This window comes from Pituophis catenifer, unplaced genomic scaffold, assembly GCF_029215685.1.
Source record: "Pituophis catenifer annectens isolate HBS135680 unplaced genomic scaffold, rPitCat1.0.hap2 SCAF_6, whole genome shotgun sequence".
NCBI lineage: Eukaryota > Metazoa > Chordata > Lepidosauria > Squamata > Colubridae > Pituophis > Pituophis catenifer.
In genome coordinates, this window is record NW_027256886.1 from 97,991,884 (window position 1) to 98,019,687 (window position 27,804).

Consider the following 27,804-nt stretch of genomic DNA (forward strand, 5'->3'; position numbering starts at 1 on the left):
GCTGGATGTCCATTTATAATCCTGTCAAGTATTTGCAAGCCATTGGCACATATATCATACAGACACTAGTGGAGGCAGGAAGTGCCCCCACCCCTATGTGGAGAGGAGGGGCTTACACTGAGTATAAAACCCCCTCTAACCTTTCCACCACGCTCTCTTTTTACGTTTGTTCTCCATGAGACATGATCTTTGATAGGGGTAGTCACACACGCTGTGTGCCCCCTATCCTAATGGATATTAAGACAGCCTTTGTATATAGTTAATATGTTTTGTTATATGAATAAATACATTTATCACATTTATTCATGCATCTGCCTTTGGACTCTTCTATGCTCCTGGGTGTTTTCTATGATCCCAATTTCCACAGAATGGTAGCAGAGGATGGTAGCAGAACTCCACTCCAGGAGCTGTTGAAAAGGCAAGATGCCCTCCAAAATAACCTGTGAGAGAAGCTCCCCTGTTGTGACCAGAGGCCTTCAACGGAGGAGAACTTCACAGCAGCCCCAGTCTGAATCAACGATGGAAAACATTGAAGGGGGTTTCCATCCTGCTACACCCTGGCAGCCAGAGGCCACCCAGATGCAGCAAGAGATCCCAGGGGCCGAGCCAAGCGATGCTGGAGAAGGCTTCTTCAGCACTGACGAAGAGGGGGCAGAAGGACCAGATGAAAACCTGGACAGGCAAGTGGCTGAGATGTCAGAAGAGGAGTGCCGAGCAGCGCTCGCCTGCCTCCTGAAGACAAGGGCAGCAGCCAGAAAGAGGCCTGAGGAGGCAGCACCAGAGATGCCTGCCATCCCGGTAAGGACTCCCCTGCCTGATCTCTCCAAGATGGCGCCTGCCGCCAGAGAGACTGCCCCCCCACCCAGTTTCCCGCCAAACAAAATGGCCGCCAGGCCACTTCCGGAGGCAACTTCCTCCAAGATGGCTGCTCCCCTGGGCACTTTGCCAGAACCACGAGCCAGGCCCTCCCCAGCTCCACAGCCCAGGCCTACTACACCAGCCAGTCAGTTCAGCCTTCCAGCGGCCCAGAGGACCACTCCGAGCCCACAAGGCCCTTGCCAGGCCCCACCTGCCATGGCAAACATCAAAGAGGCCATAGAGGCCCTGGTCGCTGCCCTGCAACTAATGGAGCAACCACCCACTGGCCCCCCCGAGGCCCCAGACCCAGCTGCCCACTCAAGGAGGGCCCCAAATCCAACCTCCCACCCCCGGAGGAACCCAGATGGACCTGCAGCCTCCCACCCCCCACTGCAGAGGCACTCACCATTCACTGAATGCTCCAGGGAGGCCCAGGCTGAGGCCCCCACACCTTTCCGGCCCTGCTGGGATGATCCGGAGCTGCAATCCTGCTCCTCTGATGGAGAAGAGGAGATCCAGAGACATTTCCAGGCCTACCCAGCCCATGGACCTCATCTGATGGGCCTCCAGTCTCCAGAAAGACCTCCAGGCCTTCTTCCCACTCCTCCAAGGCTTCCCCACCACATCGATGATGTCCGGACCTATTCTGAGGCTCCAGCCAGACCTGACTTCAGAGCTCAGAGAGGGAGATCGGAGCTCCAACAAGAAAAGGCTTTGGAGCATGCTCCATTTCCTGCACGTGCCCAGTTGCTTCAAACTACAGAAGGACTACAAAAAGGAGCCAGACCTAAGCAATCGATCCCAGGCTTAGGGATCCCAATGCCATTCACATCAGGATCTTTTCAGCCATTTGAACAACTCCCCATGCAGTTTAATGGCAATAATTTTGTAACTTTGCCAAATAATTTTGAAAAATTACATTTAAGTGGTCAGAATTTTAAAAAATGGTGTAAAGAGATTCAGATAATTCTCTTAAGAGAAAATACTCTGGACATGATCAAAAGACCACCCCCTTTACCTTGGAGCCCTGAAATTGAGTTCCTGCATAAAAGAGCTTACACAACCCTGTTAAGTTCTATAGACACAGCTCTGTATGCCAGTCTTTCAGACGGCCTCACAGCTCAGGAAGTTTGGACTGCCCTATATAATTTGTTCCATAGTGACAATATGGCTGCAACCAGCAGATTGTCAAGAATTTTCCACAACTATAAACTCAAACCTGGTGTCAAAATGGGGGAACATTTGGCAACGCTTAAAGCCATGAGGGATGAGCTTATACAGAGGGGGGAGCCTGTTTCTGAATCCACTTTAATTAGTGTGATGTTGAACTCCCTAGACAAATCCTGGAGTCCCTTTATTATTTCTCTAGAAGGGGTTTCTAGGGAACAAAGAAATATAGAATACTTTTCTGGCCGCTTTATTGAGGAAGATTTAAGGCGCAGAGATGAGGAACAACAAGAAACGAAGGAGGCATATCACAGGCCTAGGCCTCAGAGGAGGCGCCAGGACACAAGTGAAAGGATTAATACCCTTCCCACCTGCTTTGACTGTGGTATACAAGGTCACTTTAAAAGGGAGTGCCCTCGCTCTAGGGCCAACACGGCTGGACTTAAGCACAGTAAAAATAAAAGAGGCCGTGGAAGAGGGGGAGGTGGTCATAAAGGATACCAATACTGTAGTGTCACTAATGACAATCACACCTCCCAGGTAAAGGATGCTGAGGGGCTGTGGCTTCTTGATTCAGGTGCATCAACGCATATAGCCAACACGAAGCAACGATTTAAGGTTTTACACCCACTCAAGTCCTCAGTAAAAGTTGCCACTGGGGACAAGGCAGAGGTAACTGGGGAAGGCGTGATCAATGTGCCTGGTATAGGAGATGTCACTGGGGCACTGTATGTTCCCTCAATCAAGAACAACCTTTTAAGCATCTTAAAATTGACTGAGGATAAAAATGTAAAACTGGTTTTTGAGAAGGGTGGAGGTTATGTTTCCGAAAATGGGAGTGTTGTTGGCGATATTGTAAAAATCAACAATTTGCCTTATTTTTCCCCAAAAGCACAGGTCAAAAGGCACAAGAAACCTAACAAGAGGGCTCAGGGAGCTAACGCCCAGATAGAGCAGAAAGCTTCTGTGCCAGCCCCCAGGTTGTCCAAACTCAAGGACCCTGGACCTAAAACCAATGAAGCTTTTAAACCAGCTCCTAGGACATCCAAAGCCATTAAGGCTGAGCCCATTAAGGTCACAACTCCTCAGCCAATCCTGAGGAACTCTAAGGTGACCATTAATCCAGTGCCTACTCTCATTACTGAACAGACCAAAGCTTGTAATGGTAAGATACATAAGGTTGACAAAGTATGCATGGGTAAACCTTTACATTTGGATTGTGCTCATATATTACACCGCAGGCTTGGCCATGCCAGCTTCCCGGTTATTAAGAAAATGCAAGATTTTTCTGATGGGCTTAAGATAAAGAATTGTAATACCTATTTGGAATGTGCCATCTGTAAGGCAGCAAAATCTAAAACTGCTGCTATACCTAAGGTCTCTTCCCGTCGTGCAAGGTACCCTTATCAGCTGGTACACATGGATTTGGTTGGTCCTTTTAGACCCTCCCTTGGTAGGGGGCGTTATTTTTTAACAGTAGTAGATGATTACTCTCGTTATGGCCATGTATTTATTTTAAAGGACAAAACTGAAGTCTTTACCAACTTCAAATATCTTTACAACCAGATCCAAACGCAACACAAGGTGTGCATCGCTCAGGTGCAGAGTGATAGGGGGACTGAGTTTACATCCAAGATTTTCGAAAAGTGGATGAAGGAGAGAGGCATCCTCCATTTTAAATCATCCCCTCGAACTCCGTCCGAGAATGGTATTTCAGAAAGGAGAAATGGAGTGCTGCAGAATGTCATGAACTGCCTACTTGCAGATGCTGACATGAGCCAAGTTTTTTGGGCAGAAGCGGTCAAAATGGCTAATTATCTAGTCAACAGGACGTGGAGTAGTGCCATTAACCAAACCCCATACTTCCTGGTCCATGGAAGGAAACCTAGCCTCTCACACCTGAGAATTTTTGGTTCCTATGCCTGGGTCCATATTCCCAAGCACCTCAGAAGAAAGGGGGGCAAGGCATCAAGGAGGCTCAGATTTATAGGTTATGCAACCGGCAGCAAGGCCTCTAGGTTTGTAGACAAAAATAACCTTGTCATTGTCTCTAGATCAGCTTCCTTTGAGGAGGGGTCAAATTGGTCAAAAATTCATTCCAATGAACCCGGTTATTCCCCTATTAGAAGCGACACTGAACAAGCAGCACCACCTGAAGAGGATGAACCAACAAACTCCAAGCAACTGACCAGCGAAGATCCAGATGGTGATGAATCCCTACCTGACTCTGACGATTCAGACAAGGAATCCCTGGGTGACTTCACACCTCCTGCCTCACCTAAACGACCATATCTTCGCAGCGCCTGGGACAGAGGCCCGCCCCATTTTGATTGGAAAGATACCTCCGGCAGCTCCAATTCTGACACCGATGCTCCGGATGACAATGATGATGGTGAGTGGCAATTTCCCAGACGATCAAAACGCTCCAATAAAGGGGTGCCACCCAAAAGATTGGACATTGGCTGTGTTGCCTCGGTCAACAGCGTTACCATGGCCCCTAAAACGTACTCAGATGTCCTCCAACTTCCCGAGGAAGAACAGCGCAGGTGGAGGGTGGCAATGGAGCGGGAAATGGACAGTCTCAAAAAATTGAAAGTCTTCATCCCCATGGAAGTCCCCAAAAAGAGGAAAGCAATTGGCACCCGTTGGGTCTACAAGGTCAAGCCAATGCCCAACAACAAACTCCTCTATAAGGCCCGGCTGGTAGCACAAGGCTACGCACAGCGCTACTTGCAGGACTTTGATGAAACATACTCCCCCACCGTGAGAGCGGAAAGTGTGAGGGCTGCTTTGGTCACCGCAGCAGCACATGGGGAACACATTTTTCAATTTGATGTGCAAACTGCTTATTTACACGCACATCTAAAACAAGAAATTTACGTCAGAGGTGCCCCTGGATTTCAACGGCAGGAAGGCCACGCCTGGCTTCTGAAGAAAAGTTTGTACGGCCTCAAACAATCAGGCAGACTGTGGTACAAATGCCTGAGTAAAACTCTCAAATCACTGGGTTTCCATCCATCTCCAGCTGATAAATGTACCTTCACAAGGGATACCAAAGGGGGGCTGGAGAAAGTCCTAGTGTATGTCGATGATCTTTTATATATAGGGCCTGACAAGGGGGGAAGTATTATATTTGCCAGGACCCTACAAAAAAAGTTCACTCTAAAGTCTTTAGGATATGTGGACAAGTACCTAGGCGTACAAATCATCACTACACCAAAAGGTTTTGCTCTCTCCCAAAAGGAAAAGATAGAGGAACTCTTGGTGAAATGTAAAATGGAAGATAGCAAGCCAACGGCTATCCCAATGCAGACCGACTATTATGGCTTGGCACACAAGGATAGCCCAGAGTTCCAAAATAATACTCTATTTAGGTCAGTGATTGGCTCATTACTATATATAAGTAACTGGAGCCGTCCAGATATTGCCCTGGCCGTAAACCTGCTATCTAGACAAGTGGAACATCCTACCCAGTTCCACTGGTTAGCCATTAAAAAGCTATTAAGGTATCTCAAGACCACAGCAGATTACGTGCTTCGCTTGGAACCTGAGAATAGAGACAAGGCCCAATTAAAATGCTTCGCAGATGCGGACTGGGCCGGAGATACCAAGACACGTAGGAGTACTTCAGGCTTCTTGGTACTATTAAATGAGGCACCCATCCATTGGCATGTGGGGCAACAGAAATTTGTTTCGTGCTCCACCGCTGAGGCCGAATATGCATGCTTATCAGAGGCAGGGAACGATCTGATATGGTTTGATGCCTTAATTTCTAGCATCTGGACGCCACCGACTTTGCCCATCCAAATTATAGAAGACAACACCGGGGCCATAGGCATTGCCAAAGCCTATGCGGTGGGAAAAAGGTCCAGACATATCGATATCCGCTATCAAAATGTTAGGCAACTAGTAGAGATGGGGTTTATATCTTTATCACATTGTCAGACCAAATATCAAACAGCTGATATTTTCACAAAACCTCTACCAGCAGATAGGCACAAAGATCTGTGTAAAAAGTTATGTCTCACAGGGTAAAATCTGTTGTGCATTGCATTTGTATGTTTGCATGCCATTGGCTCGCAAGGAGGGGAACTGTCAAGTATTTGCAAGCCATTGGCACATATATCATACAGACACTAGTGGAGGCAGGAAGTGCCCCCACCCCTATGTGGAGAGGAGGGGCTTACACTGAGTATAAAACCCCCTCTAACCTTTCCACCACGCTCTCTTTTTACGTTTGTTCTCCATGAGACATGATCTTTGATAGGGGTAGTCACACACGCTGTGTGCCCCCTATCCTAATGGATATTAAGACAGCCTTTGTATATAGTTAATATGTTTTGTTATATGAATAAATACATTTATCACATTTATTCATGCATCTGCCTTTGGACTCTTTTATGCTCCTGGGTGTTTTCTACGATCCCAATTTCCACAAATCCAGGGGGGGAAAAGCTATATAGAGCTTGGAGTATTAAAAAAAAAAAAAAAACAGGAGAAGGAAAACCCTTCCTTAAAAATGGAAACCATGCAGAGATCTATTAATCATGGCAGTCTTTATGCACCAAATTCTCTGGATATTTTTTTTTAAAAAAGCTCCCAGGTTCCCAGCTAGTACAAATAGCCATGCTTACCTTTTTCAGTGATAGTAATCCCATTGCAGCTTAAAGAAATGTAAGCCTTACACCATTTTTACATGCTTGGCAAAGCCTCTTGATTTCTGGCCAAAGGTAAGCAACCCGCCCTGATTCCCAATGTTGCATCCCCTTGCGTATGATAAATGTTCGTAATTAGCAAATTGCTACCCTTCCTACTACTCATGTTTGAAATGTCAATGGACAAAAAGCATTTTGAAGTTTGTCAGCTCCAGGTTGCTCTGAGCAGGTTATCTTTCTGAAACTCAACACACCTGTCCTTGTTTATTTACGCTTGAAAGAACACTTCTGTACTCTTTCATCCTTGCTAACAAGAAATGCCAATATTCTTTAACTACTCGTTCTTTTAAAAATAGCTTTGGCCTCTGAACCATCAAGCCACTGGAGCTTGGCTGGTATCTTAAAGGTCATGGAGACCTGCTGGAGAACCTTCTGAAAGATAGTAAATGTTCAGAGACTTCATACTCCCACTATGCATATTTGCCAAAGTGCAATGAAGCAAGCTATCATAGAGAATTCATGGATCGAAGTGATTTCCCCAGTCTCCTGAGAAGCTTCTGAATCTGCATCATTGATTTGCTTTGGGTAACTGATTAGTAGAGAAGTTTATGAAAACAAATGTGAAGAGTTAAGGTGTATTCTTGATATTATACTTAGCCAAGATAAATAGAAGAGAATATTTATAGCTCAGGGTTCAACTGTGAGGTCCTTGGTGCTCTCTGAGTTTTTTTTTTTTGTTTTTTTTTGCAGACGTTTCCTTACCAATGTAGGAAACATCATCAGTGCTAGTAACCCTATTCCCAGCACTGATGATATTCCCTACTTTGGTAATGAAATGCCTGCAAGAAAATAAACCAAGCTCAGAGAGCATCAAGATAAACAGCCAAGATAATACAGCCAAGATAAAGCTAAATCAAGTAAGGGATTCATTGCTTTATATAGTACACACTTTGTGGCATTTCAATTTTATTCAATGGGACTTCTTTTTAAGTCCATTTAGATAGGATAGGTTTTCTTTAATTTGTTTGGTTAATGGAAGGTTTTTGGGACAATGTTGAATATCAAGATTACTGAAGTTCAGCCATTCTGTGTCTGTTTTGCCTTTTTTCATATATTTATCATGCAAGCAAACAAGAACCTTTGGCATATCTAGCATTTTAAGCCTATGCTCCTCCATTAGATACAGAAATCTTGGAATTAAACAAAGTGTTTTAAAAGCAAATATTACTCCAAACCCTTTGGCTTACCAAAGTTAGGGATGATAGAATTAGAATATGATAATTACCTTGAAGATTGAAATATTGGAATGAAGATGGGCTCCAAATTCAGGATACAAATGTTTTCAAGACCAATTTCCCCTGCAACACCCACAACCATTCTCAAGGAATCTTGCCAACATAATTGGCATATTATCTGTTCTGCCTTTTGAAAAGTATACAAATGCTCCACATGAGTAGAGAGAGTGATAACTCTACAAATGTAGGATAAACTTGTTTCCTTCTGATGCCTAAAGCCTCCAGAGAAAATCAGTATCTGTGGTGTCCCATTCACTCACATACTGTTACATGTATGTGAGTGAATGGGAGTTTCCCAAACAAGATAAACCTACCAGGCAAAATTAAATCCATAATACAAGAGGATTCACAAGTTGAGAAAAGTCCAGAGTTTACAAGGCATAATCCAAGTCGAGGCATGGTGTTAATCCAAAGCAAGGCAGGGATCACAACAACCAGGAAACACACAGCTAGGAAATGAATATGTTGTTCCCAGCATGACCTCCATCTCTCTGCTGTGCTAAATAGTCAGATTCTGGTACAGAAGGGCAAGGCTGCCTCCTTGTGACCTTCTCTGCTCCTGCCTTTTCTCTGCCCTACGTGTTCTTGGAGGCAGAAGGCAGTTCCTCTTTCTCTTTGCTGTCTGGTTGCAACTGTGTGCTTTCCCCACCTGGAGCCTCAGGGTTGTTCTGCTGCAGCTGTGCTTCAGCCAAATCCCTCTCAGATGGCTTCTTGGAGCCACTGACCATCTCTCCTCCTGACATGCTCAGAACTGGTTCATCCTCCTTGTTAGATCAGGCGCAGGAACAGAAGACGTGACCAGCTCGATACATGTAACAGCTTTATTTACAATGTAACAAGTAAAAGAAGACTGCTGGCGCGCTGCCGGAGCTCTCCTTATATTCGCTCCCGGCAGACGCACCGCCCCTAGACAGGGATTCAAATCTCCCGCCCGATGGCTGGCAGCCAATCAGGGCGGATGTCCTTATAAGGACATAACACTCCTCCCCCCTTGGTCTGAACTGTCAAATCTCGTTCACAAAAGTCACGTAGTCACGCAGGTACGTAGGACGCCTCGGCACCCTAGCTGACCTGCGCAGTCTCACTTGTTCTCCGTCTCCGACCTGGATGGACGGGGCTCTGTCGTCTCCCGGCTCCCTCTCCGGAACCGGGCTTGGTTCGGCTGTCGAGTGAGCGGGGTCACCCCCAGCGCCTCCGGCCGGACCGCAGACCTTGGATGGCTGGTTCTGGTGGTCTTCTTCCTGGCCTGTGGATCTGTCGCCTCGTCTCGTTGGCTCGGTTCCGACCCGGGAAGAGCGTCTGAGTCTCGGTAAGTCCATCGTTTGCTCCCCCCTGGTCTCCCGGGTGCTGCGGTTCGGTTGCGGTTCGGCCTGGTGCCGGGTGGGTGGTGGTTCTGTTTGGTGCCCTCTGGACCGGCCCGCCGGCTGCGGGTGGTGCTGGCCTGTGTTGCGTTGTCCGACCTCGCAGGGGTGGCGTTGGTCTGCCAGGTCGGGCTGGCGTTGGTCTACCCCGTCTGGTCGGTGGTGGTCGACCTGGTTCGGGCTGTTGTTGCGGCACTACCTCTGCGGGGCGGCGGAGGTCTCCCCTGCCGGGGTGGTGCAGGTCTACCTGGCCGGGTTGTTGTCGGCTTTCCCTTCCCCCTAGTCCCTGGTCTACCGTCGGGTGGTGCCTGGGGTCAACCGGGTCGGGGTGTCGTTTGTTGGCTGTCTTCCGTGATGGGTGGGGGTCCCCCACGTCGGTGAGCCGTGTGCCACCCTCGCCCGTGGGTCGTGGGGTGCCCATCTTGGCTGGGTCCCGGTCTACTCGCCTGGAGCTGCAGTCTCCCTGGCTGGGCTGGCATAGGCTGCTGTAACTGGTGGGGTGCGCTGCTCCTCCTCTGGGCAGGTCCCAGTCTACCTGCGGGCTGGGTTGGTGTTGCCATCCCCCGTGCGGTTGGCCCCGGTCTACCTCGCTGGGCTGTCGATGTGACAGCATCTGGTAGTGGGCTGGGCCAACCTTGTCGGGGTGGTGCTGCTCTGCCTCGCAGGGGTGTGGTAGGCCTACCTCGTCAGGGTGTTGTAGGCCTACCTCGTCGGGGTGTTGTAGGCCTACCTGGTCTGGGTGTGGTAGGCCTACCTCGCCGGGGTGTTGGAGGCCTACCTCGTCGGGGTGTTGTAGGCCTCCCTCGTCAGGCTGGTTTTCATGTGCCCCCCCCCACCTTTTTCGGAGTTGGTCGATGTGGCGTCTCGTGAACTGTCCATCTTCCAACTCGACGATGTAGGATTTGGGGCCGGTTGTGCTGGCAATTTTCCCCTTCAGCCATTTAGGAGAGCCGCTAAAGTTTAGCGCGAAGATTGAATCTCCGTTGCTGAAGGCGCGAAGCGGGCGGCTGGCGGTTGCGGTCACTTCCTGGCTGTATTGGGGGTGCAGCCGGTCCAAGGGTGACCTCAATCTTCTGCCCATCAACAGTTCGGCCGGGCTCTTGTGGGTGGTGGCGTGTGGCGTGATGTGCTGTGTGAGGAGGAAATTGTCTATGCGCTCTTGCCAGTCCCCCGGGCCCATCTTGGTGAGGGCCTCTTTGGTCAGTCGGACCATGCGTTCGGCTTGTCCGTTTCCGGCCGGCCTGTAGGGGGCGGACAGGGCGTGGCGGATGCCCAGTCCTGCCAGGAAAGACTCCATGGCCAGGGATGTGAGCTGGGGGCCGTTGTCTGAGACCAGCACATCCGGTAGACCATGTGTGGCAAACAGGCGGCGCAGGGCTCGGATCGTAGCGTCTGTTGTGGTAGATGCCATGGGCACCACCTCGAGCCATTTGGAGAAGGCATCTACCACGATGAGGAGGTGTCGCCCTTGCATCGGACCCGCGAAGTCAATGTGGATCCTCGACCAGGGGTTGCTGGGGGTCTCCCACTTCGCGACTTCGGATTGCGGTGGCGCTGGGCGGACTTCTTGGCACGGGTCACATCTGGAGACCCATTGTTCAATGTCTCTGTCCATGGAGGGCCACCAGACGTAACTCCGTGCCAGAGCCTTCATGCGGACGATGCCCGGATGCCCCTTGTGCAGGGTTTCTAACGTCCGCCGTTGCAGAGTGCTTGGAATCAGCACCCTGTCTCCCCATAGCAGGCAGCCTTTTATGGTGGACAGCTCCTCCTGCTTCCTGGCGAACGGGCTGAACCTTTCCTCTGGCTTTTCCGCTGGCCACCCTCTGAGGATCCAGGACTTCACTTGGCGGAGTGTGGGGTCCTTTTGGGTGTGGACGGCCACATCTGCGGACGACACCGGGCAGCTGGCGTCGTCATCAATGTGGAGTAGGTGGAGCGTGGGGGCTGGGTCTTCGACCGGCTTCTTCGATGGGCATCTGCTGAGGGCATCAGCGTTCCCTATGGCTGTGCCTGGCTGGTGCACGAGCCGATAGGAGTAGCCAGCTAGGAAGATGGCCCATCTCGTCATTCTTGGGGACATGAAGGTCGGGGTTGGTTGGTCGCCTGCGAGGAGTCCCAGAAGAGGCTTGTGGTCTGTGACTATGGTGAAACGTCTTCCGTAAAGGTATTCGTGGAAGCGCTTCACTCCAGCCACGATGGCCAGGGCTTCTTTGTCCAGCTGGCTATAGTTCCGTTCTGCGCCGGACATTGTCTTTGAGAAGTACGCGATTGGGGCTTCCGAGCCATTGGGCAGTTCGTGGCTGAGGACTGCCCCCACCCCGTAGGGCGACGCGTCGCAGGTCAGTCTGATGGGGAGCGTCTCGCTGTATTGGATGAGGACGCTTTTGGACGTCAATAGTCCCTTGATGGCCCGGAATGCCGCTTCCTCTTCCTGGCCCCACTTCCAGGAAACCGATTTCCCCAGCAGGCGGTGGAGTGGCTCAGCAACTGTGGCTTTCTGTTTTAAGAAAATGGCGTAGAAGTTGAGCAACCCAAGGAAAGCCTGAAGCTCCGTTTTGTTTTTTGGGCTTGGAGCTTCATGGATTGCTTCCACTTTTGATTTGGTGGGGTGTATGCCTGTGCTATCAATGAGGAAGCCCAGGAACTCAACTTCCTGTACTCCTATGATGCACTTGTCCCGCCTGACCCTCAAACCCTTGGCCTTGAACCGCTGCAGGACAAGCCTGAGCCTTTCAAGGAGTTGGGCTCTTGAGTCACCGGAGATGAGCACATCATCGAAGTAAGGCACCACCCCTGGAACGCCTTGGAGAAGGCGTTCCATCATGGATTGGAAGATGCCAGGGGCAGCGCTGACTCCAAATTGGAGGCGGTTGCATTTAAACGCCCCTCTGTGCGTGACAATTGTTTGAGCCTCCGCTGTTTTGTCATCCACTGGCAGTTGCTGGTAAGCCTGGGCCAGGTCCAGTTTCGCGAAAATTAATCCAGATCCCAGGGAATGCAGCAGATGTTGCACCACTGGGACTGGGTATGCGCTCTGTGCCAACGCCTTGTTGATGGTACAACGGTAGTCAGCACAGATGCGCACAGACCCATCATGCTTCAGTGGGGTCACAATGGGGGTCTCCCATGAGGCATGATCGATCGGTTCCAGTACGCCCTGGGCGATCAGCTTATCCAGCTGTTCATCTACTTTAGGCCGCAGGGCAAATGGAACTTGGCGGGGCTTGAGCCTGATTGGGGTGATTCCCTTGTCCAGATTAAAAGAGATTGGCCTCCCCACAAATTTCCCCAGCTTACCATCGAAGACTTCTTTGAACTCTTCGATGATGGAGTCAAGTTCGTCCCTGCGGATCTCGTGGATGCCCTGAAGTGAAAGTCCTAGAGGCTTGAACCACTCCACGCCCAACAGGTTCGGTCGGCTGTGCTGCACAATGGTGATGGGTAGCTTTCCATCGAAGTCGTTGTACTTCACATGGATGGTTGCTCTGCCTAGGATTTCAATGGGGTTTCCGTTAAAGTCCACAAGTTTGTCTTTCGGGGCTTTCAGCTGGGTCCTTTTGTATGCCGGTTTCAGCTGTTGTAGGTGCTGCCAGTCCATGATGGAGAAGGCGGATCCAGAGTCTACCTCCATCTTGCACGGAGACCCCTCTGCTAGCAGCGTCACGTGGAACTTGGTGGTCCCCTCGTCGCTTGTGTGAGCAATGGTGGTGGTCTGGTGCACCGTTCTATTTCGGGGATATTCCTCCTCCCCGCGCCGGGACTGGTTTGAGGACCGTTTGGATGTCCTCTGGTTATCTTTGCGATTTTCCCGGAATCGTGGTCTGGGCGGCTCCGGGGCTGGGTCTGTGGCTCTGCAGGCCTCGGCGATGTGGCCCCTCTTCAGGCATCGTCGGCAGGTCGCGTCCCTCCATCTGCAGGTTGCTCTGGGGTGGTCGCCTCTGCAGCTGCCGCATCGCTCTCCACGGTCGCCATGCTGTGGTGTTTCCCGCCTGGGAGGGCGGGACACCTTGTGGACGGCCATTTCCTCATCAGACTCGGATTGAGTGGTTGCCTCGTCTGATGAGGTCGGGCCCGATTTGTGGATCTTATGGATCCCTCTTGCTTTTACCATTGCAGCGGCTGCTTGTTCGGACGTTTCCGCCGCTGTTGCCTCGTCGAGGACGTCTTTAAGCGGAATCCTCTTCCTGCTGAGGAATTTCTTTTGCAGCCCCACATCTCGCATTCCAAAAACAATGCGGTCCCGGATGGCGTTGTCCACATTGTCGAACTCACAGTTGGCAGCGAGTTGGCGGAGCGCTGCCACGAATTCTTTGATGGATTCACCTTCCCGCTGGTTTCTTTGCTGGAAGGTGAACCTGTTTGCGATGGGGGTGCCTGTAGGTGCATAGGACATCTCCTCGATGTCCCTGGGTGCCACGAGGTCCATCGCCATCTCTAGGACGTCCGATCCGCAATGAGCCAGGAAGAGGGCTCTTTTCCTCTCATCATCGAGGTTCTGGTATCCATTGCCTCGCAGGAACTGCCGGAATCGGACCATGTATGACCTCCACTTCTCCCAGGATGGGTCGAAGGGGTTCAGCGCGGTCGTCGGGGCTTGCGGGGTGGCCATTCTGGAAGTCGCTGTGGTGAAGTGACTTCAGCTCTTTGGGCGATCGTGCCGTGAGTCTTTCTCAGGTTCTCTTCTCTAGTCCTTCGTCGCCAGTGTTAGATCAGGCGCAGGAACAGAAGACGTGACCAGCTCGATACATGTAACAGCTTTATTTACAATGTAACAAGTAAAAGAAGACTGCTGGCGCGCTGCCGGAGCTCTCCTTATATTCGCTCCCGGCAGACGCACCGCCCCTAGACAGGGATTCAAATCTCCCGCCCGATGGCTGGCAGCCAATCAGGGCGGATGTCCTTATAAGGACATAACACTCCTCCAAGCTGACATCTGGAGAGATATCTGGGGAAATGTCCGGGGAAGTTATCACAGTATCATGGTCTGGTATGACCATGGTTATCCAATTGTCTATATTTGCCTTTCCAATGTCCCAAATCATCACTTAAATAGCACAGGTTAGCTGGTGGTAGATCATAGCACAATGCTTAAGATTCCTGACAATAAAATTCTTTGAGAACAGCATTGCAGAAAGAGGAATTGTCAGGATTGCCATCTGACCACTTCATCTGTGCTTTGCTTTGCTAGCATCCTGCCATAAGTCAGGGGAGGGGGCGGGGGAAGGAAGATCCCCTAGGAGGGGGATGACAGGAACCAGAAGTGCCAAACAGAGAAAAGGGCTGAATGATCCAGACACAGGTGATTGGTAAGCAGAACTCTTATAAAAACAACTAATTTACGCTTCTTCTTTTTTTGAATCAAGTTTTATTGATTTTTCCCCCCACATTCACCCAGATCTTTTTTTGAACAGAGTATTGGCCATATCTTACCTTATACAATTTTTCAAGTTCAAATACATTTTACTCAATTACAATTTTTGCCAAAATCTTCCTGTTTTCCCTATTTTTTCTTTAATTCATATCTCAATATTTCTATATTTATTTATATAAACAACATCTTCATTTGTTCTCAAATTCTAATTTTCCTGTTTGTTCACATTTATTCTCTTTTATTTTTAAACAATTTCTTCTTTATTTTCATATATTCATATGTGTATTCGGGTTTGCCTTTCTTCCATTTCTTCTTTTTTGTTATACAGCAATCTTTCTTCTCAGTCTCTTCCCTCTCCCTCTCTTCCTTCCTTCTTACTTTCTTTCCCTTTTCTCCTGCTCCTTAGTACTTACCCTTCCTTTCTCCTTCTCCTCCTTTCTTCCTCCCTGACTAAATCTCTCTCCTACTCTGATTTCCCCCCTCCCTCCCTCTCCTCTTCTATCCCTCCCTCTCCTTCCCTTCTCTTCCATCTCTTTACTTCTTCTTCCATCTCTCTCTATTGCTGTATAGATTTTCAATTTAATATTTTCACTATGGTGTCCAGGCAACCCCTACCTTTCTTTCATTTATTAAATATCTTTTTCAAAATTCTTCTTATCTTTTTAATTGTTAACAATATATATTTATAATTCACATCTTAATCATTTCTAATTGCACCCGATCTAATTAGTTCTTATTTTAAACTTAATTTGCCTTCTTTCCCTTTTTTGATTACATTTCAAATATATAGTTTAAAATATTACAATTTATTACAATTCCCCCAATTAAATTTATTCATATTATTACAACTTAACATTTTATAAACCTCCAATACTGCAATTAAAAGTATGACAATTCTTGCAATTTCTCAAATTTTCAATAGAGCATATTTAAAACATAAAACATCAAACATAAATCTCATTTCATTTACTTCATACATCTCTATAATTTCCCATCATTTTAAGTCATATTCTCCTCTTACTTTTAGAAAAGAGAAAAAGAAGAGAGGCAAAGAGGAGAGGAGCAGATTCGAAAGCAGGAGGAACTCAGAGCTCAGGAGCTATACAGGAGTCTCAAGGAGGCCCAGCAACGCAGTAAATACAGTGAGAAGGAAGACCATGAATGGAAAGAACAGTGTGAGTAAACCTGGAACTTTGGAGGATTTCAAATGAGGCCAAGATCTTCATGCAGCCTGCACAAATACTATATGATGTATGAATTGAGTCTTCCTTGAAGGAAAACCCACAGGTCTCAGGACCTTTCTCCACTTTGATGAGTTGAAGTGCTCTTCAACTTGTTTGGTCTCCATCCTTCAGTAGGCACAAAATAATGCCAATTTTTTGTACCCATTCTGTTCCTCTTATCTTCAAACTTTGAAGTCCCTTAACTTTTCCCCAAGATAATAAGTGACAGAACTTAACAATTTCCACTGTGTTGGAAAAAGGCAGGAAAGATTATTTTATCTCTGCTCCAGTTACGAATGACTTGAACCTATCTCAATTCCGAGCTGGGGATGAAGGCAGGGACATGGGGATGGATCTTACAATCATTTATGAAAACTAAGCAAGAAAAGTAACTATTTGTATGGTAAGCATAAGTAAATGTAATCTGAAAGTCCCATATTTTGCAATGAGTGTCAGGTCCCAGATATTTCTACAGGGACACTGGCATTTTGGTGGTAGGAAGTGGGGGGGGAATGGAGCAGTGGTGGGTTCCTCCCGGTTCGGCCTGGTTCTCCCGAGCCTGTAGCGGTGACGATATGTTGTCACCGAACCGGTTCTGCCCCCCCCGTGCCTCCCCCACCCCCCGCATTATTCTTACCTTTTATTTGGCCCCACCCCCAATCTATTGTTGCCTCCTGAGTCCCAGCTGATGGCTAGAGGGAAAAAAACTGTTTAAACTCTTGCCACGGGGGTTCAAAGGGCTGCCTACAGCTGATCAGTGTTAAAAGAAAACAAATGAGTAGACCGGTGCCTGCAAAAATACATGAGTAGATCAGTGCCTGCAAAAATAAATGGGTAGATCTGTACAGCTCTGCAAGCAGTTAAAAGCCTGGTAGAGCAGTACCTCTGCTAAATCCTAAATAATTGTCACATGACCATCAAGCCACACCCACAAAATAAGCCACGCCCACAGAACCGGTAGTAAAAGTTTTTAGAACCCACCCCTGGAATGGAGTGATCTGTATATGAAGTTTCTGTTTCTGTTTCCCTGCAATGATGTAGTGTGGGAGGAGTTTGGTTAACATTGCTTTAAATAGCTGGTCTTAAGTGAGAGGCTTCACTTTTTGCCTAGATCTCTTGTTATCACAAACCTTTCAATAAAAGCTCCTTTTGGAACAATAAGAGTCCTGCTTCCTTGGGAAGATTGAAGAGGCAAGACCTTAAATTAGGCAAGAACTGCAAAGGATTTGAAAATTATCTCTCATTTTCTGTGATATACCTAGAATTCTGGGGTGTTCAGGGATTTGTGGTTTTAAACATTTATTTTAAAGAGTGTTTGAACTAAATTTATCCACTGAGAGTATCTGTATATACAGTGTGTGTGTGTGTGTGTGTGTGTGTGTGTGTATACATGCATACATGTATGTATGTACATTGCCTTTAATGTGGGCTTGGATTTATTTATTTATTATTTATTTATTAATTTAATTTATATACCGCCCTTCTCCCAAAGGGACTCAGGGCGGTGTACAGCCAGAATAAAACACACAGATATAAAATTTAAAAAACAATTTAAAAAATATTAAATAGTTTGCCCCATATCTAATTAAAATAAAAACTACCCGTTTTAAACATATAAAATTAAGAATTGATGATTAAAAAATTTAAAAAATTTAAAAAATTAGTCCAGCCTGGCTTGTTGAAATAAAAGCGTCTTAAGGGCCAGGCAGAAGGTGCGTAAGTCGGGAATCCTCCACCTCTCGGGGGGGCAATTTGTTCCAGAGGGCAGGAGCTCCCACAGAGAAGGCTCTCTCCCTGGGGGTCGCCAGCCAACATTGCTTGGCCGATGGCACCCGGAGGAGCCCCTCTCTGTGGGAGCAAATTGGCTGGTGGGAGGCTATTGGTAGCAGCAGGCGGTCTTGTAGATACCCAGGTCCATAATCACCCACACGGCCACATTCTGGACCAGTTGGAGCCTCCGGGTGCTCTTCAAGGGGAGCCCCATGTAGAGAGGATTACAGTAGTCCAGGGGGGAAGTGATGAGGGCATGAGTGACCGTGCGTAGGGAGTCCCGATCCAGAAAGGGACGCAACTGACGGATCAGACGAACCTGATAAAAAGCCCCCCTGGACACGGCCATCACATGTTCTTCTAAGGACAGCTTTGCATCCAGGAGAACACCTAAGTTGCGAGCCTTCTCCATGGGAGCCAACGATTCACCCCCAATAGTCAGAGATGGCATCAACTGACTATATTGGGATGCCAGAAGCCACAGCCACTCAGTCTTGGATGGGTTGAGCTTGAGCCTGTTTCTCGCCATCCAGATCCGCACGGTCTCTAGACACCGGGACATCACTTCAAGGGCATCATTGGGGTGGTCCGGGGTGGAGATGTACAGCTGGGTGTCATCAGCGTACTGGTGAAACTGCACCCCGAAACCACGGATGATTTCACCCAGTGGCTTAACATAAAAGTTGAACAGAAGGGGTGAGAGGAGTGATCGCTGCAGCACCCCACACATAAGGCACCTCGAGGTCGACCTCTGCCCCCCTGTCAACACAAACTGCGACTGGTCAGAGAGAAAGGAGGAGAACCACTGCAGCACAGTGCCTCCCACTCCCAACCCCTCCAACCGGTGCAGCATGATACCATGGTCGATGGTATCAAAAGCCGCTGAGAGATCTAATAGGACCAGGACAGAGGAAAAACCCTTGTTCTGAGCCCTCCAGAGATCATCAACCAATGCAACCAATGCCGTTTCCGTGCTGTACCCAGGTCTGAAACCTGACTGGAATGGATCAAGATAGACCGCTTCACCCAGGTACTGGGGAAACTGTCGCACCACCACATTCTCAACAACCTTCACCACAAAGCGGAGATTGGAGACTAGACGATAATTCGCTAAAGCAGCCGGATCCAGAGAGAGCTTCTTGAGGAGGGGCCTCACCACCGCCTCTTTCAAGGTGGCGGGAAAGCAACCCTCACTCAAAGAAGCATTGATAATCCTCTGGAGCCAGCATCGTGTAACCTCCCGGGAAGCCAGCACCAGCCAGGAGGGACACGGGTCCAATAAACATGTGGCCGCGCTAAGTCTACCCAGAATCTTGTCCATGTCTTCAGGAGTCACCGGGTCAAACTCCTCCCAGATAACACTCTCAAAACCTTCCTCCATCACCCCGTCTGAACCTATCCCATTGGAGTCCAAGCCTTCCCGAATTTGAGTGATTTTGTCCTGCAGATACTGTACAAAATCCTCAGCTCTACCCTCCAAGGGGTCTTCCCGCGCTCCCAGATGGAGCAGGGAGTGGGTGACCCTAAACAGGGCAGCTGGGCGGTTATCTGCAGATGTGATAAGAGCGGAAAAGTAGTTACACTTTGCCGCTTTTATCGCCACTAGGTAGGTCTTAATATGAGACCTCACCAGTGTTCGGTCAGATTCGGACTGGCTGGCCCTCCAACCACTCTCTAGGCGTCTTTTCCGGTGCTTCATTTCCCTCAGCTCCTTGAAAAATCAGAGAGCCACCTGGGATTGGCACCAGGTCAGAGGCTGCAAAGGCACAATGAGGTCCAAAACTTCAGTGGCCACCCTATCCCAGGTGGCCACCAGGTCTTCAGCCGCATCATGGGCCAGAACCTCAGGGAATGGCCCAAGCTCTGTCTGGAACCTATCAGGGTCCATCAGGTACCTGGGGTAGAACCACCTGATTGGTTCCGCCTCCCTGCAGCAAGGTGTAGCGGTTTGAAGGTCGTCGAAAGAGAGAATGGTCTGACTATGACAAAGGCTCGATCACAATATCCCCTATATCAAAACCTTTCTGCCACTGGCCAGAGACAAAAACCAGGTCCCGTGTGAGTGGGGCCAAGAACTAACTGGGTCAGGTCCATGGCCGTCATGGAAGCCATGAACTCCTGAGCCACCTCAGACCTTTCACCAATAGATGGCAGGTTGAAATCCTCCATGACCATAAGCCTGGGGCCACCTCGGCTATCCCGCTGAGCAGCCCAGGCAAGGCCGCCACCATGTGGTAGGGAGCCAGGTACATGACCAGCAAGCCCATCTGGCCCCCACGGCCCCATTTCACAAGTAGGGACTCACATCTGACTATCTGAGGCACAGTGGCCTCCCTCGGACCAAGACCTTCCTTAATAACAACCGCCACCTCTCCCACCCCTCCCGAGACCTTGGCTGATGGAATGCGCGGAAACCTGGTGGGCACATTTCAACGAGGGGGACCCCCCTCCAGGCCCAACCAGGTCTCCGTAATACCCGCCAGGTCCGCTCCTCCCTCCTGAATGAGATCACAAATAAGGGGGGCTTTATTTACCATGGACCTAGCGTTGCACAACATCAACCGGGCCCTGAGGATCTGCGCAACCCAGGGAACAAGAAGAGCATTGGGGGCCGGAGTGCTCAATCGCTTGAAGATAGCGAGTGCGCACTCCCCTAACATGATATGGCCCCCTGCTCCCGCCATGTCTGCCCCTCCCACACATAGCACCGATGGACCAGCCCTCATTGGTATGGAAACTAGCCCCCTCCTCGACCCCTGACCCCGCAGCCCCAGTCACATAGCCCCCTGTTGGACTAGGCCCAACCCCTTGTGGGTTACCCCCCAAACCCATTTTCATAAAACCCACTATCCCCCTCCCAGAACCCCTTAAAAATTTAACAAAGGACACAGCTAAAAAACCCCACAGCTGCATGCAAAATGAATGCAAAATGCATTGGATTTCTCTGCTGGGATTGTGTTTAACAGTGGAAACATGAAATGTAATTTTATAAATAAATGCATATCATTAAGAAATATTTGTAATTATGCAACTAAATGCTGTTAGTCCAAATTCCAATTCCCCTCCCTTCTAATGATTTTTAGAAGGGATCTGTACCTGCCCTAACCCTAACCCTAACCCTAACCCTAACCCTAACCCTAACCCTATCCCTATCCCTATCCCTATCCCTATCCCTATCCCTATCCCTATCCCTAACCCTATCCCTATCCCTAACCCTGTCCCTGTCCCTGTCCCTAACCCTAACCCTAACCCTATCCCTAACCCTAACCCTATCCCTATCCCTATCCCTATCCCTATCCCTATCCCTAACCCTGTCCCTGTCCCTGTCCCTGTCCCTGTCCCTGTCCCTAACCCTAACCCTAACCCTAACCCTAACCCTAACCCTAACCCTAACCCTAACCCTAACCCTAACCCTAACCCTAACCCTATCCCTATCCCTATCCCTATCCCTAACCCTATCCCTATCCCTATCCCTATCCCTATCCCTATCCCTAACCCTAACCCTAACCCTAACCCTAACCATCAGTCCATCTATCTATCTATCTCTATAGAAAAGAGAAAAGAGAGAAAACCTTGTTACAGTTTTTTAAAACTTTGAGAAATTCCATTAACACCTTTATCTGATTCATATAAAAATATGCTTGTTGAATCATTCAGGGTGGGGTTCCCTAACTCAATGCCTACAAAAAATGTTGGACTCCAACTGCTGTCATCCCTATTCCATCACTTTTGGAGAGATGCAGATTAATAAAAGGTATCCAGATTGATGGAGTATCCAGGAGAAAATTTCCAGGTTGATGAAAGGTATCCAAAAGATGGTATCCGGGTTAATGAAGTGCTTTCAGGAGGTTTCTAGGTTGATGAAGAGTATCTAGGAAAAGGTTTCCAGGTTGATGAAGGATACCCAAAAGCTGGAATCCAAATTAGGTTTTTCCCCCAAATTTTTTATATTTTTTTAAACATAAAACACATCATTTTAGAGCAAGGGTTTGGTCCGGCATAAAATGAGTACAATTATTCACATTCCCTCAATCAATTTTGTTCCAAATTTTATCCATTTACATCTTTAAAAAAAAGAAAAAGAAAAAAGAAAAAAAATCTTATTCTAAACATTTATCATTCTACTATTACACCCAAAATTCTAAACAATAAACACTGTTCTAAAACTTTATCATTTTAACAATCAATATTTCATATATATTCCTCAATCCTAAAACCCATTACCTCAAATCTATATTTTACTTCTCTTAAATGACATCTAATATCCATAATCTTGACAAAAAGTATTTTCCTCCTCTCTTAAAGTCATTTCATAAACAATCAACATTTCCTTCTATAGTTTGTTACTTCCACAATACTTTATTTTATTTATTTCAAGTTTATTCTCATATTTTATTAAATCTAATTTTTAACTGGTTCATAGTTTAAATATCTATTTCCCAGCTGTATTTTCCAATACTCCTATCTGTATTTATTTAAACTGGTTCACAGTTTAGCTACTATTCTCCGGTAAAATCTCTTCCACTTCCTCCTAAATTTATTTTTTAGCTGGTTCACATCTTAATCAGCTGCTTTCCAGCAATGTTTTCCTCCACTCCTTATCTTAATTATTTTGGCTGGTTCACAGTATAATTTTAACTGCACACCAACCTTCTCCTTAACTCCTCCTAAATCTATTATAAAACTGGTTCACAACTCAAGTAGTTGCCTTCCAGCAATGCTTTCCTCCACTCCTACCCCTATTTTTAACTGGTTCACAACTTTATTTCAATTGATCCCCAGGTATAGTCTCCTCCACTCCTAACTTTTTATTTTTAGCTAGTTCACAGTTTTGCTTTAACTGTTAACCAGCGTATGCTTTCTTCCACTCCTAACTCAATATTTTGGCTGGTTCACAGCTTTGCTTTAACTGTTGACCAGCGTATGCTTTCCTCCACTCCTAACTCTTTTTTTTTATTTTTAACTGGTTCCCAGTTTACTTTAACTGTTCTCCAGTATGATGCTTTTCTCCACTCCTACCTTATTTGTAAAACTGGGTCACAGCTTTGCTTTCACTGATCTCCAGAGTCATGCTTTCCTCCACTCCTAAATTCATTTATTTAACTAATTCATAACATTTATCTCTTATTCAGTTGTTTAGCTCCAAATTGTTTTGGAATATGTTACCAATATTGTTTTCCAATCTATTCTCCTCCGTATCTCTTACCAATTTAAGATAAAAGTATATTTCAATAAATATCTTATCTCCTATTCTCTCTTAAGTTTTCTCCCATTCCATGCTTGTTTCTTATTTTCAATAGGAAACATTTTGAAACACTTTAAAATCATTTTTTTATGGTTCTTAATTCTATAAATAATTCTTTTTAACATCCAATGCCTTTAAAAGTAAATATTTTCTTCCAGATTATTAAATCTGTAAGTAGTGCTAGTTAAAAATTCAAAATTTAAAAGGGCATTAGAACACCCAAAAATCATGTTTTTCTTCAATCATTTATGCTCTTATTTCTTAATCAAATTGTTTATATATTTATATGAAAATAATAATAGAAAAAAAGGAGAGAGTAATAGCAATAATTTTAATAATTACAATAAAAGAAACACGCACAAAAATAAGGCAACACTAAAAAGGAGAAAAAAGGAAAAAGGAAGAGAGTAGAAATATAACAAAAGAAGTAAAATGGATTTAAAAAAAATAGAGGGGAAAAGAAATGAAGAAAAGGATACTACAAGAAAGAAATAGAGAGAGAGCATAGAGAAGGAAAAGAAAGAAAGAAAAAAGTATCTCCTAGCATTATTCAACCACCCAGAAGCTGTTACATTCATTTAAATCAAAATATAATATTTTCTTGTCTTGTTACATAATATATTCCATTATTCCTTTATCCAGTCTGTCCAAGTATATATCTTTTCCATTTCAATGTCATCAAAGTTATAAGTTCTACAAAGTTGATTCTGAAGCTATTCCATATATGGTATCATCACGTCCTTCTTCTATTGCCACACCCTTCTTTTATTGCCATGTTTATTAGTTCAGTTTTCATTGTTCCATTTAATTTCTTCTTTCTAATCTTCAATAAATCCTCCAGTGAACAGATTATGTATCCTAAGTCAAGTTCTCTGAGTCTTTTCCTATCTTTCACTAGCTGAAGCCTCCAAGTGGTCCTCAAGGGCAGCCCCATGTAGAGAGTATTACAGTAGTCAATACAGGAGGTGACTAGCGCATGGGTAACTGTGTGTAAGGCATCCCAGTCCAGGTAGGAGCGCAACTGGCACACCAGACGAATCTGGGCATATGCCCCCCTGGTCACGGTCGTTATATGGTCTTCTAAACTCAACCGTGAATCCAGGAGGACACCCAAGTTGCGTGCCCTGTCTACAGGGGGTAAAACTTCACCCCCTATAGCCAGCGATGGAACCTCTCACATGGACCAAGATGCCGGTACCCACAGCCACTCGGTCTTGGCCGGGTTGAGTCAAAGTCTGTTCCTTCCCACCCAGACCCATACCGCTTCCAGGCACTGGGTCATCACGTCGAGGGCATCACTGTGCTGGTTCAGGGTGGATAAAAAGAGCCGAGTGTCATCAGCATATTGATGGTACCTCACCCCGAAACCACAGATGATCTCTCCCAGCGGTTTCATATAGATGTTGAACAGAAGGGGTGAGAGAACCGACCCTTGGGTCGATCTCTGCTCCCCTGCCAACACCACTTGCATTTGACCCAAGAGGTAGGAGGAGAACCACCATAAAACGGTGCCTCCCACTCCCAACCCCTCGAGGCAACGCAGCAAGATACCATGGTCGACGGTATCAAAAGCTGCCGAAAGATCTAATAGGACCAGAACAGAGGAATAATCTCTGCCCCGAGCCCTCCAGAGATCATCCACCAGTGTGACCAATGCCGTCTCCATGCTGTACCCGGGCCTGAAACCCGATTGGTATGGGTCAAGGTAATTCGCTTCATCCAGGGCCAGCGGGAGCTGACGCGCCACTACACTCTCAACAACCTTCACTAGAAAGCGGAGGTTGGAGACTGGACAAAAATGACTCAAAACGGCTGGATCCAAGGCCGGCTTCTTGAGGAGGGGCCTCACCACCGCCTCCTTCAAGGCTATCCAAAAGATAGTATCCAGTTGGATGAAGGATATCCAAAAGTTGGAATCCAGGTTGATGAAGGGTTTTCAAGAGAGGTTATCCAGATTGATGAAGAGTGTCTTTTGGCATAATTCTTGCCACACCTTCTTTAGTTAGCATCTCTGGGCTGTGTCTGACCCAGGTTTATGCCTTCACACAACCCAAGAGATGATGGCCGATTTTTCCTATGTCCTCCTCTCCCCCTCAGTTCTACAGCCAGCCTCGGCAGCCAAGAAGTTGCAGAGCTGTTAGTGGGCCTTAATTTGCTACTTTGTGCTGTCAGTAGAAGCCCAATTTATCCATGAGGGGCAGAGCTGGTCCCATCAGGTCTTTCAGCTTTCAAGTCAGCTGCTCTGCTCAATGCTGCCAGGAGTCAGAAGGGGTGGTGTTGGACTGAGTGCAGCTACTGTGGGCAGTGAACGTTGCAGGGATATTGAGGATGCAACTAATTTAGTTAGTGGATAGAATTTCTAAATGAATGAGGATTCATCTCATCCCAGTGCTACCGACTGCCAAGTCAATAGGCAAAGCGTTACTAATTTCGGTGTTCTGCTTAATTCACTGCTGTGGTTCTTTTTTTGCTGAGCCAAACAAGTAATAACATTGCTTTCTTCTAGGTAATTGAGATAAACTCTTTAATCCTCTTTTTTTTAAAAAAGCGACTTTTAAAACGCAAAAACTGGCTCTCTTCTGAATTTCCATCTGAGAACTCCATCAACCAGGTCAAAATAAGATCTATCTGGTGCATTACTTGGACAGTGGCCCCATCACATACCTTAGCTTTCTTCAAGCAGGTGTGATGACTCTGGTGGCCTTTTTCTTGCTTAATTTAGGATCTAAACTACAGTGGAATTGCATTCTGTGAATGCAATGAAAATTCAATTTAGCTGTCACAACTAATAACCACAGAAAAAACTGCCTTCCATGAATTAATCTACCCCCCCCCTTTTAAAAAAGGCAAATGAAATTTGAATGCTTGGGAAGGGAGAAAAGGTTTACTCTTTCCCTGAACTGTTTATAACTTCATAAATATCTCTACTGCTCTTTCACCACAACCAATTTGTTTCTTCTAAACAATTATGCAGACAAACAGAAATAAAATTCTCATCATCCTTATATTCTGTTTTCAAAAGTTCTTTTGCTGCAGCAACCTTTTTTTCCAGGAGTTCAAAGTCACATGCATACTGTCTTCTCTTTCTCTCCTGTGGGGCAAGTAGAAAATGGATGGAAACTAATCAAGGAAAGAACCAATCTAGAAACTAAGGAGAAATTTCCTGACAGTGAGAACAATTAATCAGTGGAACGACTTGCCTTCAGATATTGTGGGTGCTCCATCACTGGAGGCTTTCAAGGAGAGATTGGAAAACCATTTGTCTGGGATGGAGTGAGTCATGCTTGAGCAGGAGATTGGACTAGAAGACTTCCAGGATCCCTTCCATCTCTGTTATTCTGTTTAAAATAATTAGCTCAAAGTTTTCTAGGGAGCTTCCATAGCTAAGGAAGGGTCTCCTCAATGCAGTTGACACTTTTAAATTCCATCTTATCTCAGCGTTCCAGAAAACTCCTCAACTCCAAGTAAAACCCTGAAGCAAGCATTTTTCAAAGTTCTATTTACTAGAATAGGTAAACTGGCACATCTGAGTGTCTGGGTTTTCCCTCAGTAAATCAAAACCCACAAAACCATCCCCTCAGTCCTCAGCCGATCACATGCTCCAATCACCATCCATCCCATCTCGAGACAGCACTCTGACCACTCCTTCTCCAAATGCAGAATTGCCCTGACCTTGACCAACAGGAAGAATGCTATTATGTCTACTTTACTTTTTATTTGATTTATATACCGCCCTACTCCCGAAGGACTCAGGGCGGTGAACAGCTAACAATAAAATACATACATACAAAATTTAAAAAGCAGAGATAAAATCGAATTAAATAGTTTGGCCCAGACAGATTTAAAACCCCTCAATTTAAAACAAATTTAAACTTTGAATATCAAAAATACTAAAAAATATTTAAAAATATTAAAAATGTTTAAAAAGAGGGAGAAAGTTAGGCCAGGCCCGCCTGGTGAAATAAAAAGGTCTTTAGAGCGCGGCGGAAGGTGCACAGATCCGGGATCTTCCGTATCTCTGGGGGGAGCTCGTTCCAGATAGTAGGTGCCCCCACAGAGAAGGCTCTCCCCCTGGGGGCCGCCAGTCAACATTGTTTGGCCGACGGTACCCGGAAGAGCCCCTCTCTATGAGAGCGTACCGGCCGGTGGGAGGCTATTGGTGGTAGTAGGCGGTCCCGCAAGTACCCAGGTCCTGAGCCATGGAGCGCTTTAAAGGTGATAACCAAAACCTTGAAGCGCACCCGGAAGATCACCGGGAGCCAGTGCAGCTTGCGCAGGAGGGGTGTTACATGGGAATGCCATGTCGCTCCCATTACCACCCGTGTGGCCTCACTCTGCGCCAGTTGGAGCCTCCGGGTGCTCCTCAAGGGGAACCCCATGTAGAGAGCATTACAATAGTCCAGGTGGGAGGTGACGAAGGCATGAGTGACTGTGCGTAAGGAGTCCCGATCCAGAAAGGGACGCAACTGGCGAATCAGGTGAACCTGATGAAAAATCCTCCCGGTCACAGCCGTCAAGTGCTCTTCTAAAGACAGCCGTGAATCCAGGAGGACGCCCAAGTTGCTACAGACAACCCCTCTACTAAATCTCCCCTCCTACTTTCCCACACATGAGAAGCAGTGGTGGGTTGCTCCCGGTTCACACTGGTTCTCAAGAACCGGTAGTAAAAATTTGTAGTAGTTCCAAGAACTGGTAATAACATTGGCTGGCCATGCCCCCGAACCGGTCCCTGGCCCAGTCGCTGCTCGCTTACCCCGCCCACCTTATCAGAGGCTTTTTTTTTTATTTTTAAAAGCATTTTTTCTACAACCTCTTTGGACGAAAAAATGCTTTTAAAAGTAAAAAAAAGCCTCTGA

The 27,804-nt window shown here is 47.0% G+C and overlaps 1 protein-coding gene across 1 annotated transcript in view; it reads left to right on the forward strand.

Annotated features, from left to right (window-relative positions):
* Positions 1-27,804, forward strand: part of SH2D4B (SH2 domain containing 4B) — a 204,168-nt gene that overhangs the window by 81,288 nt on the left and 95,076 nt on the right. Inside the window, exon 6 of the mRNA XM_070945383.1 lies at positions 15,738-15,885. Within this exon, the coding sequence (XP_070801484.1) occupies positions 15,738-15,885 (148 nt within the window). The remainder of the gene's footprint in view (positions 1-15,737; positions 15,886-27,804) is intronic.